Source organism: Manis javanica, chromosome 11 (assembly GCF_040802235.1).
Source record: "Manis javanica isolate MJ-LG chromosome 11, MJ_LKY, whole genome shotgun sequence".
Lineage (NCBI taxonomy): Eukaryota > Metazoa > Chordata > Mammalia > Pholidota > Manidae > Manis > Manis javanica.
The window spans coordinates 2445337-2470619 of record NC_133166.1 but is presented as its reverse complement, the minus strand read 5'-3'; the positions used below and the strand labels follow the sequence as shown (position 1 = coordinate 2470619).

The window sequence follows — 25283 nt, the reverse complement described above, 5'->3', positions numbered from 1 at the left end:
AGATTATTATTAGCTTTACTTTATCTTCTTAGTGCACCAGGTAATGTTATTCAGACTGGATTCTGGAGTTGAGATAGCTTTTCCATACACAAAATATTAGGACTCTACACTTAGGACAATGAAAGTTACAGTAGTTGGTAGATATTGATAATTATTTGGTGAATGAGATTTGATTATTTCTCTTAAAAGGATCAAAATAGGAGTTATTGACTGCTAGGCTGAACATCTCCTTCATAGTTAAATACCATGATATCTGTATGATAGTAGGATGTTTTAAGAATAGGTTCATTATACCAAACTTACTTTAGTAACAGATGTTTCCCTCCAAAATAATGTATTTTCTAGTTTCCCTTTTCTGACATTAAATAACTGATTTTCTTCCAACGTCAATTATCTGTTAACATTACTTAATAAATACATTTTATAGAATAATATTATTAGTAGGAAATACAGACATATCTTTTAGAAAATGAGAGTCTGCATATGTGTAAATGGCGTTCTGCTCTATAACACTGTCTACATCAGGCATCTTGGAATTAACCTGCTGTGCCTGTTTCCTGTGTCTACTAGGTTTCCATGTGACCCTGGTACTGACGGTACACTCGCATTTACTTTTTAGGTTAATATGAACCACTGTTAGTGCTTTTCAGGCATTCCTATTCTGCCTGGAGATCTTACATTTTGGGGGACTACTTCCTTCAATTTCATTTTCTTTAATTTCTTCTATTAGTTTTTATACTGATAGAAACAGGAGCATATTCATGGTTTATCAACATAAATTATGCTAACATGGCTTCACTTTTTAAAATCAGAATTAAATGCAACTCATTACCTTTTTTTCACTACCTGTATATATTTGCTATATAGATTTCTCTCTTCCAAATAATATGAACTCATAGACTTTTAATTCTCAGATTCTTTCATCTCACTATAGTTATTACTTTGTATCACAGTAATGGTGTTTGATGCTTGGAATCTCACAGTTTGGGGATAGGATTCCTCATAGGTTCATCCCTATAAAATAAAGCAGGAAACTGGGAGTTACACAGTGATTCACAAAATCATATCTATAAGAATTTCTCTGATTTTGCCTTGAGAACATGTGTAAGAAACAGAGATTGTACATTATGCTTAATGAGTCTAATTGTACTGAGTTATTTTGTGAGTGCCTCTGGGTCTTTGTGCTAATGCTTAAAAAATACACAAAATTCTTAAGAGATTCTGTTAAGAGAATACAAAGTGATGGTTTTGACTAGTTAATAGTCATAGGAAAAGATTAAAATTTAATTCAGAATATTTGTTTCTTTTTCTAGGAAATAACTGTAAATACTATTCGTATATATATCGGGAAGCTAAAAAATATTCTTACGATACGGAATGTTTCTGTTGGGTTATGAAGGAAAGGGCAAGATTTAACATTTGGTTTTAATCTATAGTAACATGAAATTCAGTAGAAATCCTGTTAACATTTAAATTTCATCTCCTAAATTTCCCTAATTGTCTCTTCTTGGGTCTATGGAGATTCTATTATATCAAGATGCAAATTCTTTAACTGGCATTATGAGAATTCTTAATCATGATGGAGTACAATGTCAGCTCTTCTTGAAATATACTAACCTGACAAAAATTGTCCTTGCATATCCTTAGAAGAGAAACTTGATTTATTTGAATAGTTTAGTCAAAGCATCTTTCACATCCTTATTCCTCAGGCTATAGATCATTGGATTCAACATAGGGAACACCACAGTGTAAAATATGGAAACTATTTTTTCCCTACCAAAAGCATAGCTAGGTTGGGGATGAGTGTAAATGTAGAGAATGGAGCCGTAGTACAAGGTGACAGAGGTCAGGTGGGAGGAGCATGTGGAGAAGGCTTTGAGGCGGCCCTGGGTGGAGCGGATCCTCAGGATGGTGGTGATGATGAAGAGGTAGGAGGCGAGGATGAGCACACAGGGGGCAATGACATTGGAGGCCAGGAGGAAGTACACCAACGCCTGGAAGCCATCTTTCCTGCCACAGGCCAATTTCAGTAAGGGAAAGAAATCACAGAAAAAGTCATCAATGACATTGTCTCCACAGAAGTTCAAGGAAAATGTTCTTTTAGCACCAATGGAACAGTTAATAAAGCCACCAAGGTATGAGGCCGTTACCAAAAATGCACACAGCTTTATGGGCATAGCCTGTGAGTAAAGCAGCGGCTTAGAGATGGCCACATAGCGGTCATACGCCATGGCAGCCAGCAGGTAACACTCACTGTACGCCAGCCCAGCAGAGAAGAAGAACTGAGCCACACAGCCAGCAAAGGAGATGCTTCTGTCCTCAGAGATGCAGATCACTAGGATCTTAGGCATGTAGACAGAGGAATACCAGAGATCCAGAAAAGACAGATTCCCAATGAAAAAATACATGGGCGTGTGCAGCTGGGAGTCACTGCAGATCAGCACCATGAGGGTGATATTTCCTACCACGGTCACAGAGTACACGCCCAGGAATACCACAGAGAGGACGCGCTGCGTCACGGGGTCTGTGCTGAAGCCCAGCAGGATGAACTCTGTCACCGTGTGGTTGCTCCTCTCCATGGCTCTAGGGAATGTCACCTGGGAGGGGAGAAGAGGAGAGTTCAGCTTGAATTACTTTAACTCTTGGGGGGAAAATACCAGGGCAAAATACCTCTAAAACTGAAATCAGTCAAAGGGAGAAATAAAGTTAAGACAGCCTTTTATCTGTTACGAGCACTCATTCTGTCTCTCTTGACCTGGCTGCAGCAAAAGAGAGCTCCACCCAACTTCTCTGGTCCAAATAAACCGATGCACACTCTTGTAATTATCTATTGATATATAGATGGCCCACTCTCCACCCCTTGGAAACACCTATTGATATGCAGATTCACTAAAGTCAGGCAAGAGATTCTGAAAATATTACAATTTTATCCACAATTACTTTGCTGAAGAAATAGAAATTTTGCTGAATAAATAACATTGCTCCAGTAGTAAACCTGAAGTATAGGATCCATCAATGTAAGTGCTCATTTTCGAAACAGATTTCACTTTGCAGCAATCCACTTAGACTTTGAAATTACATAATTTTAAATTTTTAAATTACATTAAATGTTTCAAGTACTTTTTGTAGAAAACAATAATTCATATCATGTAACATCAAACTAAAAGTAGTGAGGAGTTGACTATAGACAAGAGCTTGAGGAGATATTTTTATACAGAGGTGGGAGCAAATCAAAGAAAGGATTCGATAATCTACAGTTAAAATGTTTGCCTTATTTTGAAGAGACTAGTTGGCTGTTTGTGATTGTTTTTTCTTAGTGTGGCTTGGGAACTGTGTCTTGGAGGTCTCTCCCTGTGCACCAAGTGAAACCACTTGGGGGATGGTTCTTGACTCTGAAAAAGAAAGAATTCTCGAGCAGGTCAGAAGAGTTTAGGTAAGGAAGGAATTCATTTGAGCAGGAGTAGAAATGAATGGTGGCTGAGAAAAGTGCAGAAATAAAGAGGGAAAGTTTGCTGAACATTTTCTTGGTATAGGCAGATGCCCTTGGCATCTCTGAGAGCCAGGGTCACTTGGTATCCTGTGTCCACCTGGATCTGCACTGAATGGGGACCAGCCCCAACCACCCTGGGATTTGGGGAGAGCACAGGATGGAGTGAGACTATGTTCTGAGAACTTCCAAAGAGAAGATTTTCAAGTAGGCTCCTGCAGTTGCAGTTCCATCCGGGTCACCCAGGTGATGGGAACTTGCAGGCCCAAATCTGAGCTCTCAGCAGCAGCCCCCTACTTATCAGGAGTAAAGCACTCATTAAGTTTCTTTTTCACCAATTTATTGACTCTGCCTTAGGTTTTGGTTTGCTTACACAGTCTACCAAAGTATGCAAACCAGCTCAGTCTGAAGGACTCCTTGCTAATTACTTGAACAACATTGAATTACAAATTTCTGGGTTGTTATTTTTTTTCATTTAGGGAAAACTGTTCAACTACAGGAAGTATAGACATCATTTCTGTCTTCCAGACTTTGATCTTCTTCATAAGAACAAATTGCTTTTTGATAAATCACTCCTCAGCCTAAATTGTTACTTGTCTATATCTTAAATATTGAACTCCACTTATTTTGAATGGTTTTAGAGAATGAAATATTTTCTTTTCAGTGCTTCCATAAACCTGGACACCGTACAGCCATTACAAATTCCTGTCTACTAACAATATCTGTACACATAAGAAAATACTCAGGAAATTATAGGAAAAAAAAGGATAGAGACAGTTTTAGGAATAATATGTATAAAATGATGAAATGAAAGGATAAGATTATAAAGTTTACAGAACTATTGTTAAAACAAAAGAGCCCCAAATGGAGTCCTTGTCCTTCCCCCCAACACACAATGACAGGATCTGGAAGGGAGTGCTGCCAGTTTGAATAAGCCCACCCAGCCTCTCAGAGAGACCTGGGTGTCATCTTACTTAGGCTACAAGCATTCTCCAGAGGACACCTCAGCAAGCCACAGGCCCACCTTTCCCCTGACCCCTCCCTTCAAAAAACCTGCCAAAAAACCTGGCCATGAAAAGCCTCTTAGCCTGTAAGAGACACCTTCTTTGTTCTGCGGCCAGAACAGAGGGGTCCCTATCAGGTTTAGTAATAAGCCTGCTTGGACTGTTGAGTTCCCATCCCTTTCACACAAGACTGCAGAGACTGAATTACAGTTTCAGCCTGTCCCAGGAAAGTGACCTCTCAAGAGTCAATTTGAAATTTCCTGACAGTCACTAGTGAGGTATCTGCATGGCAAAATCCCTGCTGCTCCTTCCCCAAAAGAAGGTGTCCTGGCCTTAAACAATCCTTTCTTTGGTTTTGTTAATACCTTCCTTGTTCCATCCTCTTTTGTATAAAGACTCTCTATTCTTTAAAGCATCCCAGGCATCTGTGTCCTTCCTAGTGGGATACTGCCATTCATGACCTGACAAAGCCAATGAGATCTTCAAATTTACTCAGCTGAATTTCGTTTTAACACCATTCTCTTTCCCATCTGCTTTTTCTGGGAAACATGGATCCCCTCAATGTTTATCTTATCTTAGTCTGTTGGTTCTTATGAGATATTGTGGGCTGTTTATTTCAATGAAAGACTTCATACTTTAGGGTTGGGAGCAGGCTACCCCAACATATTGTGCTGTGACATGCAGATATTTGGAGGTGAAAACCATGAAGGCTCAAAAGACTCAGGAAGATGATTTGGCCTCCCCCCGCTACAAATGCATAAAAGGAATTCAGATGGAGGACCGACTCCAGGAGCAGAGCTGTCCCTGCACATGGCTGGACTATAGTGTGACCCAGGAGTGACCAACAAGAAGGGATGCACAGAGCCTGTTTGTTAAAAGTTCCCTGTGCCCCATTATTTCTGTGTTACTGTAACTCCGGGGGCAAAATCCCAGGGCAAAACACCTTTAAAACCAATATTAATCAAAGGGAGAAATAAAGTGGGAAAAACCCATTTATTTCTTACAAGCAGTCGTCCCACATCTCTGTCGACTAGGCTGCAGAAGAAGAGAGAACTCCACCTGACCTCTCAGGTCCAGATATGCCCTTGCTTGCCCATGTAATTACCTAATGATATAGAGATGGACTTCTCTCCACCCCTTGGAAACACCTATTGATATGGAGGTGCCCTAAAGCCAGGTGAGAGATTCTGGATATACTGCAATTTTACCCAGTTGCCCATCAAGTATTTTCTTTACCAAAAATTTGCTCTTTTCATATTTCTGTGAATTACTTCCATTTTCCTCTGAAGCCTAAAAAACCTACACCTTTTTCCTTGGTTCAGGATGACATTTATACCTCATTTTCCCTGAATTTCTTTGGAATCTAAGTCTATGGATTCCCTGTATCTACATAAATAAACTTTGTGTTTTTTTCTCCTTTAATTTGTCTCCTGTCAATTTAATTCTTAAGCCAGCTCGAAGAACCTCAAAGGGTAGAGGAAATTTCTTCTTCCTCAACAATACAAACTGAGAAAAATTTTCTGTTGCACAAAATTATTATTAAAAGGATTCTTAAGAAATGAAAGGGGTTTCCAATGGCAAACATTGAAAACTCCTGGACTCCATCTTACAGTCAATATTTTCTGGTCTGATTATTCTCTGTCATAATTATTCTGGAATTTGATTAATTATAAAAATGATAGCTGAAAATTACACATACTTTCCACTAAGTCAAGCACTGTGCTTAGTATTTCAAGGGCACCATGTTGTACATTCCCACAACATCCATCCAAATTGAGTTTCAACAAGTATCTTGTAACTATATAATTCGTAGGTGGTGTTTTCTTATTCCATAGTCCTGGTACTTAACCAGTGTACCACCTCCTTTCATATTTGATGTTAAACATTTTTTGTGGGACCCATGGGTCCCTCTCTTTTTGGTTATAACATCTTCACTCAAAACCAATACAGTAATGCTCAGAAATTCAGATGGCATTGCATGTGGATACCTTTTAAGTTTGGAACCACATAACTGCTTCTAAGTAATACCTCAATCATCTTCTGACAGAATCTTGTGTTTCTTAGTCTTATAACCTGTCCCGACCTGCAGGACTATCAACGGTGGTCGACGACCTGGAGGAGACAATTGAAAAAAAAAAAAAAAAAAAGAGAGAGAGGCAAGGGACACAAAGAACGACCAGCAAGACAGGATGTCTGATCAAGCTGGCACAGTTTATTGTTTGCAGGCTCAATTTATACAAGTAGCAAGTAAGGGGTGGGTCAGGATATAATTGGACCTTAGGTGGCGCCGGCGGGGAGGTGTAGAGGGGTGATTGGGTCTTGGTTGGCGCCGGCGGGAACGGAGGGCCCGGAAGAGAAGTGGGGAGTTCGCCATTTTGGGGGTGGGGGCCCTTGGGAGGGAGGTTTTAAGGGAGGGGCTTTCCCCTGGGGCAGAGGGTGTTTCTTAATTAACAAAGGACAGAAAAAGCACATGTCGCGAGGGAGCCTAACCACTAGCTCTAACCTAGGAGTTCACTAAATGCGTTTCTTGGTAATAGGGGAAAACTTGTTTCTAACGCTTGGAAGGATTCATTGTTGCTGACGTTACAGGAAAGACTTTACTCAAAAGTTGCTGTTGTCTTAAGGCTTTTGTGACCGAGTCTGCCTAAAGGCCCACAGGTTTGCTCCCAACAATAACCAATCCTGATAATGATTGCAGAAACATTACTCACCTCACCCAGGACCAAGACACTGATCTGACACATACAGTCACAAGCAGCAAAGGGACACACCTTGGATCCAGACAACTTATGCCTACTCAGCGCCTGCCCCCCTCCCATGTATTTGATGCCTTAGGCAACTCAGGGGTTTGCAGCTTTGAAATTATCTAAAAAGACAACTAATTCAAAACTGTGTTAACTTTATTTGGAGAATCTTGCTCAATGCAAAAGATGAGAATGATTATTTTGAGAAACTACTCCTTGCAAAACAACTTTACTGGCAACTTTATGTAATTGTCAAACAACTCTATGGAGTATATGTAGTGCTGCGGTTGTTATAGACAAGAAAATAAGCCCAGAGCACGTAATTAATTTACCCAAGGTAAACTCAAAAGTCAACTCAGTCAGGAATTAAACTGAGAGCAATCTAATTATGGAATTCATACGCTTTCCCCTATGCCAAGTGTAGAGACATAACCATTGCGAATCTGTTCAACTTTGACTACAATTCTTTAAACATAAACTCCCCTTGTCCTGAATGTCTATACAGATAGATTTTTGAAACAAACATACTCACACTCCATTTAAACATTTTCAGCTCATTTCACAATTTTTAAATGACAAGAAAATTGATATTTGCTCATGTCTCTAAAAGGAATTCCTCAAGTTTCTCCTTTATGATGATGATAATATTTATTGAGTGCTTGTATGTTAAAACCTCTCTTCTAAGTGCTTTCAGAGTCATCCCATCTTAACCTTCACAGCAATCTTGTGAATGTGATTGTTATACCTATTTTACAGATGAGCTGAATCATAGAAATAATTTACAAAGGTGCTGAGACTTAGATTGTTTAAGGTCATACATTGTGAGGCCTGTAGACCCAAGACTCAAAAGCAGATCTCTCAGTTCTTATCATATGTCCCCTAATCTGCATATCAATCTAACATTTACCATGTTCTAGAATACTCTGCCAGGCACTATGGACAAAAGAGATAACTAAGGCCTGGAGACTGACCTCAAGATGGGCAAAGTTTACTGAGAGAAACTAAACCTTTGTAAAAAAATATCATAGGTTATGATAGTGTTGGGGAGAAATTTGGTTTGGAAATGCAAGAAGTCAGAATGGAAACAATTCACTAAAGTGAGACTAGCAGGGAATGGCAGCTGGCTTGTAGGCAGCAGAAAGCAAGGAAGAACAGAGGGAGGAAGGGAAGCTCATTGAACTCCTGCTTGGCATTGGGCAAATCCTTTGCCAACTCCTAAAGCCAGGGTCACCTGCCATCCAGTGTCCACTTGAATCTACACAGTGAGGCAACTAAATCCCCACCACCCCAGGATTTGGGGGAGCCACAGAGCACTGGATTGAGTGAGATTATGTTCTGAGAACTTCCCAAAGGTAAAGAAAGGAGTTTTTCAGGCAGGTATTAAAAAGCATGATTGCACAGCTGCAGTCACCCAGGTGATAGGAACTTGCAAAGCCAAATCAGAGCTGTGAGTAGCTCCTCCCTACTTATCTAGAGTAGAACAATGACAGGGTGAAAACTGGTGATACAGTTAAAAAAAGGGGAGTGCAGGCAACCTCAGAGAGCAGGTGCACGTGAGGGTTTGGGGATTTAGAGTTCCTTTTGGGTAGGGGTCAGCATAAGCATGATGCATACAAGTGATTCATAATTCCTTTGAAGCTTTGTCTTAAGAATGGGTTATTTAGGTAATTGTGTTGGTCCAGATCTTGGCATTCTTTATCCACATAGGTTTATTTACATTTTGTTGGTCTATCTCCTGTCCTGGTTATTTACTTACTTACTTAAGGGGCTGAAAGAAGAAGTACAACATATAGATTAAGTTGAAGGTTAAGATGAGCCTTTTTCTTAGGCTAAGTATAGTGTAAAATGGCATGACCCTTGTCATATTTCACTGCCATTTGAAACTTCAACTAATTAACTAATTAACTCTTGACTCCTTTTTGGCTCTCGGTTTTATCTGGTTAACTCTTTGAGTCCCTTTTAGTGGGTTTTACTGGCTCTATTCTCTCTCCACCTGCTCATGTCTCTATTTCTGCTTAAAAATAGGATTACCTATGTCCTTGTTTGTGGGAGGCAGGCCAGTGGAGAGAGTTCTCTAGGGACAATGTCAGAAGCTTTTTGTGTGCTCTGAGAGATTTATGCAAGAGGGAGAAACATGTACCTGTGCCTGAAGATGCATGGATAGCTGCCCAGTGGGAAGGAGACATTTCCAGCAAAGGAAAAGAAACTATGAGCATCAAGGCATAGAAGTAGGAGATGGAATGAAGGGTGGAGGAACTGTCCAAAGCTTGTCCAGTCTAACTGAAGTATAGAGAGTATTTGTTGGAATGATGGTAGATGTGATTGCAGAAGGATGTTTTTGTTACACTCAGAATATACTCAGAGACAATGGCTTAACCTGCACCAGTGTTAATGTGCTTGAAATGTCAGGGACAAAAAGCATGGGGGCGAGGGTCACAAGTGGCACTACCCGAATCAGTTGTGCATGGCAGGCCTGAGCATTGAGCCCTGAACACGCTACTCCCTGCTCCTCTGGGATCAGAAAATGAGGAAAGGGGGACCCTCCTAATAGTGACATAGGACTATGAGGATTGTAAAGCGAATCAGCTGGCATGGCTGATTCTAAAACTCAGTGCCTCTCACTCCTCAATCTGTGCTCTTTCTACTTGAGCAAATCCCTCCTGCACCTTTTTCTGCCAAGACATAAATCTCCCTTCATGTAGGTGTTTTTGCTGGTAATCACATCTTCAAATAAATCTTCACTTTCTGAGCCTCATGCTCTAACCCACCTGTCCTCTTGTAAGGGTGGTTGATAATCTAGTGAGAGGGGAACAAAAGCAGAAATGAGATAGTTTGCAATGCAAAGGGACATTTCTTTCTCAGTGAATCTCTTGGCTAGAAATGCCTGTATTCTTCCACATTAAATCTACCCTGTCATGTTTCTGCACACATTTTATTTGGAGCTCAAAGGACATTCATATTTGAACATTTGCACTTGCTTTTCCCAGGCTGAAAACACGCTTTCACTTTTTCTAGTTGCTCAAAAATGCATCACCATCACAACGAGGTCTTCCCCATCACCCTCCTCAAATCTGGGCTCCCTATCCCTGTCTCCGTGACTCTCTATTCTCTTCCTCTGCTTTATTCTTCTTCTGGGTAACCATATAATTGACTTGATTATTTCTTTTGCTGCCTGTCTGCACTCACTAGGACATGCTTATAGTAAAGACATGTTTTGCTGTTGTTTTTTTCTACTGCTGGATGCCTTTGCTTAAAAAGGACTCTGGCCCAGAGTAGGCACACGTGCTATTTGCTGAGTGGGTGAATAGACAAACTGCCCTCATTCTCAAGGAGCATGTCAATCAAATGCACAGTCTGGTCTGCTCTGATGATGGCACTTAAGCTTCAAAAGCACTTGTCATTATCCCAGATTACTTACAGTAACTAGAAATCTCTGACCGTTTTGTGCTACTTGCAGGCATGTACAAGAAAATCCAAAGGCAAACATAATCATAGAATACACCAGCTGACTTCTGATGTTTTGTATTCCAAAACAGAGTATATTTGTGAGGAGGATAGTTGCCATTTGAGCAGCAAATTCCTTAATGTGGAAGAGCTATTAGGTACCATATCTTTGGAATCAAAGGAAGCCCTGATTAGAAATTAGACAAACTAGATACAGCACTGGGCCTTCAGGCTGATGACATGCACTCAAGTTCTCTCTCACTGCTTCTCAGCTGTCAGAAGACCTTATACAAATGCCTTAGTTATGTTAAGCCTCAACTCTCCTACTGGTAAAACAAGCGTAGGAATTGTAACTACTAAACATGTTTATTGTAAAGATCAGGAATATAATGTTTGTAAACTAATCAGGGGAGGGCTTGACACATAGAAAAGTTCAGTACATCAGGGACCCTCTAACTCTGAGAGCATAAGCACCACCTGACATTTGGCTAAAGCTGCAACTTCCTGGGCCTCTACCTGTAGAGACCAAATTCAGCAAGTCAGAGTTCCAAGGAGCTCTCCTGGAATGCCACACTTATCACAATGACAGCAGTCCTACTTTACAGCACGTGAAGATGAAATGAACTAGTGTGTGTATATCCAAAGGCATTTTGCATGTACTTATACAATACTTGTGGGAAGCAATATGGGCTATTGAGCATGAGATGTGGGGTCAGAGAGATCTGAACTGAATTCCAATTCCAAACCTTTCTGACTTGGTCATCTTGAAAAATTTATTTAAACCTCCTGAGAATCAATTTCCTCATCTGTAATATATTTCTCATCTGAAATAATGAAATCATCTTATACGATTGTGGGTATATTTAATAGAGACAATTTATTTTTAAGTAGATTAGAAGAATATTTGACATCCAATAGATATATGTTGATCATTTAATACTATGTTAGTTACTAATGTCATTAATTGTAGGGTTGGTCATGGAGATATTATTATGCAAAAAGTGAGATGGTAAAATTGATGGTTACAGGGCCCCTTTATATCAGGACCGCTACCCTCTGCTAGACAAGCATGTTCTCCTTTGGTTTAGAGCTTTCTTGATGAGCCCATATTATCCATTATGGAACCATACCCCATCTTCCACTGACTTCTTTATTTCTCTGTCTGATGCACCATTCATTTATAAATAATTATGAAATTTTGGTGGGTTACTGATAACTAAGAAACCTGAACTCTGAGGATCTTGAAAATGTTCAAATCCACAAACAGAAGCAAAATAGTTTACATGTGTTCATTGTAGGCTTAAACATGGACTACAGGTCACAGGTGAAAGAAAGGATTTCTCTTCTCACCATCTTAGGGACTGTGGCAGCCCAAGAGTAATAATAGAGTAATGATAATCTGCCATCTAACACTTTATATAGGTATCTTTTATCTTGCTCCTTGTTGAAAAAAGTAAATATAAAAAATTAAACTTTTCATGATTTATTTTCATCCTAATTATAGATATCTCTGTTTATTCTACCTCCTTCTAGTCTAGGGCCCATAGTCAAAACAGATCATTCTTTTGGAAAATGGTTCTCAATGGGTATTTTCTTCCATTTTTCTGTCAATCCTATAATTTCATGTTCAGTTCCTTTGTTAAACATAAATTGTACTTTCTCACCACAAATTGAGAAAACTGTCCCCTGTTTACTCTCAGAAGCCTCAGAAGCTGCCATGGAATCTTGGTGGGGTATGAAAATGAGGCCTAATTTTGCCTGTCATATAACGGACTGCTGTAGAGTCACTGTTTGAATAAAACTAAATTTCTATGTCACCAGTAATACCTGAATTCCCCAATTTGCCAAAATTCATAGCAAGACCTCATTCCAACATTTAAGTATTCAAATGTGTGAGTTTGAGAATCTTTTATAACAGTTTATAGAGTCCATTGAAAAGAAAGCCACAGGCCCCAAACGGAATCACTTATTAAGGCCCCCCATCAACAAACTATGACTTCATACCTTCATATTACACAAGATGGTAGAAATTATCTAAAATACCACAAACTGTAGATGATCACCGTAGATTTTTAGGTTCAGACATTTGTGGCAAATTCTTATACATTCCCTGGTTCCTAAGAATGAAATATTTGGGAAAACAACCAATGTAACTTCTTTCTTGTAATGAAAACAATTTGTGTTTTTTTTTGGTACTTGAACAAATACTAGCTCAAGATGTTCTAAATACAACTTTTACATAATCCTTTGACCTAAGTTAGGTTTTAGTCACTGAGACCATAGACTGATGGTGAAGTTCCTTGGAGGAACAATCCAGAAACTGAGCCGAGGGGTACACTGAGCAGCTCCCTTTAAGCCTTCTGGTGGTTGGCTTGCAACCATTTGTGAGGGTGATCCTACACTAGGAAAAGGGAGGTGCTCAAAAGTCCTGTGGGTTGTTGGCTACTGGCTCTGAGCTGAAATAAACTGCAGAGATGGAAAACCCCAGAGGTGCGTACTTGCCAGTGGAAACAGTGTGAAAGACAGTTCTGGTCAGAGTGTGTCTTTCAGTAAGTCCAGGGGGACTGGCCAGGTAGATGATCATTATTTACCCAGACAGAAATCAGATGTGCATAGATATAGAGAATAAAACAGAATCTTCATTTTAATTTTCTGTTTAGACACTTGGAAAGAAGATTTTTATTTTTTTAGCAGGTCAAGAAGAAACTAATTTGCTACCTGTAGACCTTGTTTACTGAGACGGTACAGGAAATGCAATATCACAGCCCTGGAGGAAAGTGCAGAGATGGGTGTTTTCATTAAAGACATGAAAGATGCAAGGGTGGGGACCCCGATTCCTCACCTAGTATTCATCTCTTTCTCTGAGGGGAAAGGAATTGGGGCTTTTCAAGATGGTGCTCATGAGTGAGCAAGCATTTCAGACACACAAGTTGGAGAGACCACCCAGGAATAGTAACTTCCATCTGAGAAATGAAATAGAGGCAGGCGGGTGCTAAAATGAATTTATATCTTCAAAAACTGTACACTTGAGCAGGCTCACACTAGAATGAAGCCACTGTGTCCTTTGAGGCATAAATCATGCATTTGAAGTCACTGGGTGTGTAGAGGAGACTGAAAGGCTGACATTTATTGAACATTGAAAGTCACATACATTGATTAGAAAATGTTGTAAACTCTTTATGTTCACAGAGATGTACACAATTCTATCCACACATTCATATATTAAGAATCTCTCACTAAATAGTTTGCTGAAGTGGCACACTGAAAATAAGAAACGATCTTACAATAAGGACATTTGGGCAGCTTACCAGGTAAATCACTCAACCGTGGTGCTGTGAACGAGTGAACGGTGCAGAGTCGTGCAAGGAGGTGGGTCGAGAGTGGTTTGTGTTTGTGTTTATCCAGTGGGAAGTTATATAGTAGTCAGCTTTGTAAGTTGCTACTATGCAGATCCTTATTCCTTCCCAACAGCCCCCTTTTATTTTTAACTAGATGCAATCTGACAAGTACTATAAGAGTCTTTATATTATAATTTGGGGCATATCACAAGTCCTGCTACCCAGAAATGCCCACTGCTCATCATCCCTGCAGTGAAAGACCAGCAAGAGTTCATTTTTAAAAGTTAAACATGTAAGTCCAAGAGATTTATTGTATCGAGGAGAACACCAATCAACATGTGTACTTTTTAAAATATTTATTAGAATTCATTTGTCCTAAACACAACTTAGAAACAACTTTCCATTTTCCCGTAATGATTTTCTGCCACTAAGGGACAACAATTACTGTTAACATTACTTAATAAATATATTCTACAGAAATTATGAGCAGGAAATACAGAAATATCTTTTAGAAAATTAATGTCTGCTCTGGCATAAACGGCTTTCTAGAACATTGTCTACATCAAGCACCTTGGAACTGGTCCGCTCTGCCTGTGGCTGCTAGGATTCCAGATCACCCCTAGTACTGAGTGTGCCCTTGGGATTTACTCTTCAAGTTAATGCGAACCACTGTAAGGGCTGGTCAGGCTCTCCTGCTCTGCCTGGAGGTCCTATAGTTTTAGAAACTACTTCCTTCAATTTCACTTTCTTCCATTTTATTTCTTGATTAATGCTTATACTGATAGAAACATGGACCTATTCATGTTCAATCAACAGAAACTATATTAACATTGCCTCACTTTTTAAAATCAAAATTAAATGCAACTCATTATCTTTTTTCACTACCTGTATATATTCCCTATATAGGCTTTTCTCTTTTAAATAATATTAACTCGTAGACTTCTTTTTCTCAGATTGCTTTATCTCACTATAGTTATTCGTTTTTATCACAATATTGGTGTTTTGATGCCCCAAATACCACAGCTTGAGGACAGAATTCCTCATAGGTTCACCCCTATAAAATGAAAGAGGAATCGGGTAATTCAACAGTGACCCACAAAATCATATCTATGAGGACTTCTCTGATTTGTCCTTGATTCAAAACATGTATAAGACATAGAGATTGTGAAGATCATGCTTACTGAGTGTAACTGTTCTGACTTATTTCATGGGTGCCTCTGGGTCTCTGTAATGCTTCAGGGAGAACAAATACACAAAAGTACTGAAGAGACTCTGCTAAGGGAATGGAATGTGACCCTTTTAATTCGTTAAGTGTCATAGGAAAGTTTTCAAAGATAATTCAAAATATTTGTTCCTATTTCCAGGAAATAGCTATATAAATACTCTTCTTATATATATCAGGCAGCTAAAATATTGTTATGATAAAGAAATGGTTCTTTCATTTCATGAAGAAAGGGTCAAGACTTTTGGATTTAAGGTTTGTTTTTAATCTAGAATAACTTGAAATTGAAATTCAGTAGAAATCTTTATGTTTTATGTTCAAAATTCATTTCCTAAATTTCCCTAAGTTTCTCTTCTTAGGTCTCCTGGATTGCATTGTATCAAAAGAATACTAATTCTTTAACTAAGCTTGCATGAATTCTTGAGTGTGATTGGGCACAATGGCATGAAATATAAAAACCTCACCAAAATTGTCCTTGCATGTCCTTAGAAGGAGAGAATCACGATTTTCTGAAGACTTTATTGAGCGCTTCTTTCACATCCTTATTCCTCAAGCTGTAGATCATGGGGTTCAGCATGGGGAACACCACAGTGTAAAATGTGGAAACGATTTTGTCCCTTTCCAAAGAATAGCTAGACCGGGAATGAGTGTAAATGTAGAGGATGGAGCCGTAGTACAAGGTGACAGAGGTCAGGTGGGAGGAGCATGTGGAGAAGGCTTTGAGGTGGCCCTGGGTGGAGCGCATCCTCAGGATGGTGGTGATGATGAAGAGGTAGGAGGCAAGGATGAGCACACAGGGGGCAATGACACTGGAGGCCAGGGAAAAGAACAGCAAAGCCTGGAAGCCATCATTCCTGCCACAGGCCAGCTTCACTAATGGAAACAAATCACAGAAAAAATCATCAATGACATTGTCTCCACAGAAGTTCAAGGAAAAAATTCTTTTAGCAACAATGTAACAGTTGAAAAAGCCACCAAGGTATGAGGCTGCTACCAAAAATCCACACAGCTTTATGGTCATAGCCCGTGAGTAAAGCAGCGGCTTAGAGATGGCCACATAGCGGTCATACGCCATGGCAGCCAGCAGGTAACACTCACTGTACGCCAGCCCCCCAGAGAAGAGGAACTGAGCCACACAGCCAGCAAAGGAGATGCTTCTGTCCTCAGAGATGCAGATCACTAGGATCTTTGGCGTGTAGACAGAGGAATACCAGAGATCCAGAAAAGACAGATTCCCAATGAAAAAGTACATGGGTGTGTGCAGCCGGGAGTCACTGCAGATCAGCACCATGAGGGTGATATTTCCTACCACGGTCACAGAGTACACGCCCAGGAATACCACAGAGAGGACGCGCTGCGTCACGGGGTCTGTGCTGAAGCCCAGCAGGATGAACTCTGTCACCGTGTGGTTGCTCCTCTCCATGGCTCTAGGGAATGTCACCTGAGAGGGGAGAAGAGGAGAGTTCAGCCTGAATCACTGGGCTGAAGTAATAAATGTTTCCTCAGTGTAAAACATAGTACTCTTGCCAGACAGCTGAGACTGGGTAGGTCTTTCCCTGCTCACTAGGTGAAACTTTAGCCTGAATAGGGGAGGGTTCATGACTCTGAAGTGGAGAGAATTCTCTAGCAGACAGACGAGTGTAGGTAAGGAAGGAATTTCTTTATGCAGGAGTAACAAGGGATGGCAGGTGCCTTGCAGGTGGCTGAGAACAGGTGAGTATAGAGGTGATGTTTGCTGAACTCCTCCTCAGCCTAGGGTAGATTCCCCTGCCAACACCTAAAGCCAGGGTCACCAGGAGTCCCATGTCTGCTTGGATCTGCAAGGCATGGAGACTGGCCACTACTGCCCCATGATTTGGGAGAGCCGTGGAGCATGGGATGGAGTGAGATTATGTTCTGAGAACTTTTCTAAGAAAGTGCATTTTCAGGCAGGCTACTAGGACAGGTCGTGCAGCTGCAGTTGTGGTACTTAAACATTATATCACCTCCTTTCATAATTGGTGCTAAGTAAACCAGTGCTTCTGAGCTCCATGGGCCTCTCTTTTTTATATAACACCTTTCCTAAAACCAATGGCATAATGCTGAGAAATTCACATGGTAATACAGGTAAGTACCTTGTAAATGTGGGGCCAGGTAAATGCTTCTAAGTAGCACCTAACTCACCTTCTGGCAGTGTCTTCGGTTTCTTAGTCTTACAAAAAACCCTGATGATAAGAAGCATTGCTCACCTCTCCCAGGACCAGGACACTGACCTGAAACTCACAGTTCCTCCCAGCAAAAGGCCACCACTTGGATCCAGACAACTTATACCTGCTCAGGCTCCCCAGGGCATTACCTGCCTTGGGTACCACTGGGGTTTGTAGTTTTGAAAGTGTCGAAAGGCAATTCACCAAAAATTGTGTTAACTTTATGCAGGAGAATCTTGCTCAATGCAAAAAGAGGAGAATGCTTTTAAAAGTAATAATAACAATTATTTTATGTTGAAGAATTGCAAAACAACCTTCCCAGGACATTTAATTATCAAACAACTCTATGGAATATATAGTGCATGTCTTATTATCAAAAAAAAAAGAGCCCACAGCAAGTGATTAATTTGCCTAAGATAAAATCAGAACTAAGTGCAGTCAGAAATTAAGCTCAAAGCATTCTGATTGTAAAATTCATATTCTTTCCCCTATACCAAGTATACTTCAAAGAGGCATAACCTTTGTGTATCTGTTCAACATTGATTACAATTCTTTAAACAGTAGACGCCCCTTGTCCTGAGTGTCTATACTGTTGATTTTGTACCAAACATATTCACTCTCCTTTTAACCATTTTTAGCTCAATTCCCAATTTTTAAATAACAAGAAGGGCACCATATTACCCAATGGCCCTAAAAGCAATTCTTCAAGCTTCTCATTTATGATGATAATATTTCTTAAGCGTTTAGCATGTGCCAGGCTCTCTGTTGAGTGTTTTAAAGACTCATCCCACTTTGACCTTCACATTTATCCTGTGAATGGGATTAGTACACCCATTTTACATATGAGCTGAATCATAAAAATGACTTGCAGATGAGCTGAGACTAACACTGCTCAAGGTCATAAACTGTGAGGTTTGTAGGACCAAGATTCAAAATCAGATTCCTCAGAGCTCATCCTCTGTCCCCAAACCTGCATATCGCTGTAACATTTACTGTGTCCTAGATACTCTGCCAGGTACCTTGGACAAGAGAGAACTAAGGCATGGGGACTGACCTGAAGAAGGGTGTGGTTTACTGGGAGAAACCAAACCTTTGTAAACACTGTGATAGGTTATGACAGGATTCCCTATGTACTTGCTGGCGGGAGGCAGGCCAGTGGGGAGAACTTGTTAGGGGCCATGAGGGAAGTGCTGTGTCTGCTCTGAGAGGGTTTACACAGGAGGGAGACACATGTACGTGTGCCTGAAGATGCCTGGGTAGTTACCACGTGGGAGGTGGACCTTTTTGGCAAAGGAAACTAAACTACCGGTGTGGAGGCACAGAAGCAGGAAATGGAATGAAGGGCAGAGGGGCTGTCCCCAGCTTGTCCATCTGTCTGTAGTACAGAGATTGTTGGTTGGAATGATGGTAGGTGAGACTGCAGAGGGATTTTATGCCACACTCAGAATATTCTCGGAGGCTATGGCTTAACATGGACCAATGTTAACATGCTTGAAAGGTCAGAGGCTGTGGCAAAAAGCGTGATGCTGAGGGAAGCAACTGGCTCTGCCCGAATCAATCGTTAGCTTGGAGTCAGGAGCTGAGTAAGGAGCCCTTAACATGCACTTCCCTGTTCCTCTGGGATCAAATATGAGGAGAGCGGGACCCTCCTAATAGTGCCGTGGGACTACTGGGGATTGTAAGGAGAATCAGAAGGCATGGCTGAGTCTAACCTCAATGCCTTTGAGTCCACATTCTGTGATCTTCCTAAGTAAGCAAATTCCTAATGTGCCTTCTCCTGCCATGACATGAATCCCCCTTCATGTAGGTGTTCTTGCTGGTAGTCACCTATTCAAATAACCCTTGACTTCCTGAGCATCATGCTCTAATCCACCTGTCTTCATGTAAGGGAGGTCAATAATCTGGTGAGAGGGGAACATAAATAGAAATGAGCAGCTTTGCAGTGCAATGGGACATTTCTTTCTCGGGGAACCTCTTCGGTACAAATACCTGCATTTTTCCACTTGAACTCTGTGCACTGATATGCACTCACATCTTTTATTTGTAGGTCAAAATTCATTTAATGTAAAATATTTGAAATTGCTTTTCATTCTGCTTGAAACATTTTTTTACTTTCTTTAGTTGCTCAAAAATGTATCACCATCTCAAAGAGTTTTCTCCAATCACCCTTCTAAAAGTTGTGCCTCCCGCCCCCAGCCCCATTGCGGGCTATTCTCTTCCTCTGCTTATTCTTTCTGGGGAATCACATAATTGATGCAATTATTTTATTGGCTGCCAGTCCACACTCATGGAAAAGTCAGTTCATCACGGGCCCTCTAACCCCGAGAGCATAAGCACCACCTGACGTATGGCTAAGCTGTAGCTTCCTGTAGAGACCAAATTAGAACATCAGACTTCCAAGGAACCCTCTTAGAATGTCACACTCATCAGGATATCGGCTGTTCTACTTTACAGTATGTGAAGGTTAGATGAACACTAGTGTGTGATATCCAAAGGCATTAAGCAGGAAGGTGCACATACTTGTAAAAGCAAAATAGACTATTCACCATTCATATATTAGGAATCTCTCATTAAATAGTTGGCTGAAGTGGCATGTTAACAATAAAAGATTTTACAATAAGGAAATTTGGCCAGCTTACCATGTAACTCACTCAACCGTGGTGCTGTGAAAGAGTGAATGGACCAGAATCATGCAAGGAGGTGGGTCGAGAGTGGTTTGTGTTTGTGTTTATCCAGTGGGAAGTTATATAGTAGTCAGCTTTGTAAGTTGCTACTATGCAGATCCTTATTCCTTCCCAACACCCACCTTTTATTTTTAACTAGACACAATCTGACAGGGACTGTAAGAGCCTGTAAACTATAATTTCAGGCATATCACAAGTCCTGCAACCCAGAAATGCCCACTGCTCATCATCCCTGCAGTGAAAGACCAGCAAGAGTTCATTTTTAAAAGTTAAACATGTAAGTCCAAGAGATTTGTTGCATGGAGGAGAACACCAATTAACATGTGTACTTTTTAAAATGTTTATTTGAAATCATTTGTCCTAAACACAACTTAGAAACAACTTTCTATTTTCCCATAATGATTTTCTGCCACTAAAGGACAACAATTACATCTGTTAACAATACTTAATAAATATATTCTACAGAAATTATGAGCAGGAAATACAGAAATTATGTTTTAGAAAATGAGTGCTGCTCTGGCATAGATGGCTTTCTAGAACATTGTCTACATCAAGCATCTTGGAGCTGATCCGCTCTGCCTGTGTCTGCTAGGATTCCAGATCACCCCTAGTACTGAGTGTGCCCTTGGGATTTACTCTTCAGGTTAATGCGAACCACTGTCAGGGCTGGTCAGGCTCTCCTGCTTTGCCTGGAGGTCCTATAGTTTTAGAAACTACTTCCTTCAATTTCACATTCTTCCATTTTATTTTTTGATTAATGCTTATACTGATAGAAACATGGACCTATTTATGGTCAATCAACAGACATTATATTAACGTTGCCTCACTTTTTAAAATCAAAATTAAATGCAGCTCGTTATCTTTTTTCACTACCTGTATATATCCCCTATATAGGCTTTTCTCTTTTAAATAATATTAACTTGAAGACTTCTTTTTCTCAGATTACTTTATCTCACTATAGTTATTCGTTTTTATCACAATATTGGTGTTTTGATGCCCCGAATACCACAGCTTGAGGACAGAATTCCTCATAGGTTCACCCCTATAAAATGAAAGAGGAACCGGGTAATTCAACAGTGATCCACAAAATCATATCTATGAGGACTTCTCTGATTTGTCCTTAAATCAAAACATGTGTAAGACATAGAGATTGTGAAGATCATGCTTACTGAGTGTAACTGTTCTGACTTATTTCATGGGTGCCTCTGGGTCTCTGTAATGCTTCAGGGAAAACAAATATACAAAAGTACTGAAGAGACTCTGCTAAGGGAATGGAAAGTGCCCCTTTCAATTAGTTAAGTGTCATAGGAAAGTTTTCAAAGATAATTCAGAATATTTGTTCCTATTTCCAGGAAATAGCTGTATAAATACTCTTCTTATATATATCAGGCAGCTAAAATATTGTTATGATAAAGAAGTGGCTCTTTCATTTCATGAAGAAAGGGTCAAGACTTGGGGATTTAAGGTTTGTTATTAATCTAGAATAACTTGAAATTGAAATTCAATAGAAATCATAAAGTTTTTATGTTTAAAATTCATCTCTGAAATATCCCTAAATTTCTCTTCTTAGGTCTCCTGGATTGCACAGTATCAAAAGTACTAATTCTTTAACTAGCATTGTATGAATTCTTGATTACGATTGGGCGCAATGGCATGAAATATAAAAACCTCACCAAAATTGTCCTTGCATGTCCATAGAAGGAGAGAATCATGACTTTCTGAAGACTTTATTCAGAGCTTCTTTCACATCCTTATTCCTCAGGCTGTAGATCATGGGATTCAGCATGGGGAACACCACAGTGTAAAATGTGGAAATGATTTTGTCCCTCTCCAAAGCATTGCTGGATCGGGGATGGGTGTAAATGTAGAGAATGGACCCGTAGTACAAGGTGACCGAGGTCAGGTGGGAGGAGCATGTGGAGAAGGCTTTGAGGCGGCCCTGGGTGGAGTGGATCCTCAGGATGGTGGTGATGATGAAGAGGTAGGAGGCGTGGATGAGCACACAGGGGGCAATGACATTGGAGGCCAGGCAGAAGAAAAGCACAGCCTGGAAGCCATCTTTCCTGCCACAGGCCAATTTCACTAATGGAAACAAATCACAGAAAAAGTCATCAATGACATCGTCTCCACAGAAGTTAATGGAAAATGTTCTTTCAGTGGCGATGGAACAGTTGAAAAAGCCACCAAGGTATGAGGCCATTACCAAAAATGCACACAGCTTTATGGACATAGCCTGTGAGTAAAGCAGTGGCTTAGAGATGGCCACATAGCGGTCATACGCCATGGCAGCCAGAAGATAGCACTCACTGTACGCCAGCCCACCTGAGAAGAGGAACTGAGCCACACAGCCAGCAAAGAGATGCTTCTGTCCTCAGAGATGCAGATCACTAGGATCTTTGGCGTGTAGACAGAGGAATACCAGAGATCCAGAAAAGACAGATTCCCAATGAAAAAGTACATGGGCGTGTGCAGACGGGAGTCACTACAGATCAACACCATGAGGGTGATATTTCCTACCATGGTCACAGAGTACACGCCCAGGAATACCACAAAGAGGACCCGCTGTATCATGGGGTCTGTGCTGAAGCCCAGCAGGATGAACTCTGTCACTGTGTGGTTGCTCCTTTCCATGGCTCTAAGAAATGTCACCTGGGAGGAGAGAAGCAGAGAGTTCAGCCTGAATCACTGGGCTGAAGTAATAAATGTTTCCTCAGAGTATAACATAGTACTGTTGCCAGACAGCCGAGTCTGGGGAGGTCTCTCTCTGCTCACTAAGTGAAACTTTAACCTGAATAGGGGAGGGTTCATGGCTCTTAACGAGGAGAATTCACTAGCAGATGGACGAGTGTAGGTAAGGAAGGAATTTCTTTATGCAGGAGTAACAAGGGATGGCAGTTGCCTTGCAGGTGGCTGAGAACAGGTGAGTATAGAGGGGATGTTTGCTGAACTCCTCCTCAGCCTAGGGTAGATTCCCCTGCCAACACCTAAAGCCAGGGTCACCAGGAGTCCCATGTCTGCTTGGATCTGCATGGCATGGGGACTACCCCCTACTGCCCCAGGATTTGGGAGAGCTGTGGAGCATGGGATGGAGTGAGATTATGTTCTGAGAACTTTTCTAAGAAAGTGCATTTTCAGGCAGGCTACTAGGACAGATCGTGCAGCTGCAGTTCTGTCCAGGTTACCCAGGTGACAGGAACTTTCAGGTGCAAATCAAAGCTCTCAGGAGACCCTCTCTATTTATCAGGAGTAAGGCAGAGACAGAGTGAAGACTTGGAATTAAAATGAAATAGTGGATACAACAGAGACGCTACTGGAAGAGCACCGAGGCAAGACTTAATAAGTTGAGCAGTGTGAAGGCCTCATTGACAACTCTGCACTTTAAAGGAGGGCTTTGGGCAACCCCAGAGATGAGGTGCACTGAGTGGCACAGTTTTCTATCTTTTAAGGCTTGCACAACTGGGGCAAAGGGCAGCGGGGAGAGTGAGGCCTAGTAGGCTTGACATGTGGTCTCATGATATTTATCTCCAGGGACTGACACTGTTCTTGTCCACAGTCAGTCCTCCAGATAATTCTGTAAGATAAACTAAACACAGGGAATTTATTGAACTGGTTATTCTCTAAGATAGTGGCTACCCTCCAACTGTGGGGACATGTAATTTAGGACTAGTTCTTCTGCCCTAAGATAGGTTGTTGGCTGCTCACTAAAGAATCTACAAGGGAAAAATAATAGAAAGAAGAAACAAAGGAAGGACGGAAAGAAGGAAGGAAGGAAGGGAGGGAGGGAGGGAGAAAGAAGGAAGAAAGGAAGGAAAGAAAGAAAAAAAACAATATATGAGGAATCTTACCTCCTAACTCCCTCGTTTTTAAAATGGAAACTTAGCCTTAAGATTGGGTTTCTCCCATTCTTACAATACTGTTTACGTCTTGTCATTTTGCTTATAGGTAGGAAAAGTTAATCATGATGCTTGTCTCCTGCCCTTTCCTAATTCAATACCACTAGTAAACCTTCAAGTCGAGGATCCAACAGTATAAGTGTATATCTTCAAAAAAGATTTCATTTGCAGCAATCTATTTACCTTACAATTATATGTTTCTGAAAGATACTTAGGCACATGAAAGATTCCAAGAGTTTCCTTGACCAAATGTAAACTCAAATCATGCAGCACCAAACTGAAGGTGGCTAGGAGGTGTATACAGACGGCAGCTAGAGGAGAAGTGCGTACACAGGAGCAGGAGCAAAGCAAAGAAATAATTTGATTATCAACACCTTAAGTGGTTGCTAATTTGGGAATCCTGGTTGGCTGTTGGCTGTTTTGATTGGTAATTCTTAGGTTTCATTAACTAGGCTTCATTGACAATAGCTTAGGTTTTATAAGCTAATACAGGCTACCAAAGTACGAAAAACAGCTCAGTCTAATGGTCTCCGTGTTAATGACTTTAACAATATTGAATTACAAATTAAAGGTTGATTATTTATTTTTTCTTTCGGGAATGATTGTTCATCTAAAGGAAGTAAAGATTTACAATTTCTATCTTCCTGTTCTTTTGTCTACTTCAAAATGTCCATTTGTTTTTTACCTTTTTTGCTAAATGTATTTCTTCTCAGCTGAAATTTTTACTAGTGTATATCTGGAATACTGAAATTTACCATTTTTAAGATATTTTTTAATGACTAAATGTTAATACTGCAGTTATTTCATATACTGGGACACCCTACAGCCAGTATATATTCATATCTCATAACAATACCTATACACATAGGAAAATACTCAGGAGAGTAAAAGAAAAAAACTTGACATAGTTCATATAGACACGTTTTAAGAAAAAAATATACCAAAGAATGGAATACAATGATGAGAATACAAAGTTGCCAAGACTATTATTAAAAAAAGAAACAACTAGAATAAATGGAGACATTGTTCTTCCCCCTTCCCTACACACCCAAGACTACACACAGAGCCTGAATTACAGCTTTAACCTATACCAGAAATGTGACATTTTGGTGGCCAATCTGAAATTACATGATAGCACCAGTGAGGGAATCTGCATGATGGACATCCTGCTGGTCCCTCCCCCTAAAGGAAGATGCCCTGCCTTCCAAAAGTCCCTTCTTTTCTCTGGTTCATAATTTCCTTGTCCTCCTCTCTTGTCTACACACACCGTCCATTCTGAAC

At 40.5% G+C, this 25283-nt stretch overlaps 2 protein-coding genes and 1 pseudogene across 2 annotated transcripts; all 3 read right to left on the bottom strand.

Annotated features, from left to right (window-relative positions):
• Positions 1-1661: 1661 nt before the first annotated feature.
• On the bottom strand, positions 1662-2591 carry LOC108399289 (olfactory receptor 9G9-like). The gene has a single exon (XM_036996698.2). The coding sequence runs from the start codon at positions 2577-2579 to the stop codon at positions 1662-1664; it is 918 nt and encodes a 305-aa protein (XP_036852593.2). The 5' UTR covers positions 2580-2591.
• A 13147-nt stretch (positions 2592-15738) lies between these two features.
• LOC140844146 (olfactory receptor 9G1-like) lies at positions 15739-16662 on the bottom strand. The gene has a single exon (XM_073215620.1). It carries the CDS (start codon positions 16660-16662, stop codon positions 15739-15741), a length of 924 nt encoding a protein of 307 aa, XP_073071721.1.
• Positions 16663-21817: 5155 nt separating this feature from the next.
• Positions 21818-22740, bottom strand: LOC140844145 (olfactory receptor 9G1-like; annotated as a pseudogene).
• Between the last annotated feature and the right edge of the window lie 2543 nt (positions 22741-25283).

Coding starts and splice junctions, on each gene's coding strand:
- LOC108399289 (XM_036996698.2), bottom strand. CDS start 2,579: ATGGAGAGGAGCAACCACACGGTGACAGAGTTCATCCTGCTGGGCTTC.
- LOC140844146 (XM_073215620.1), bottom strand. CDS start 16,662: ATGGAGAGGAGCAACCACACGGTGACAGAGTTCATCCTGCTGGGCTTC.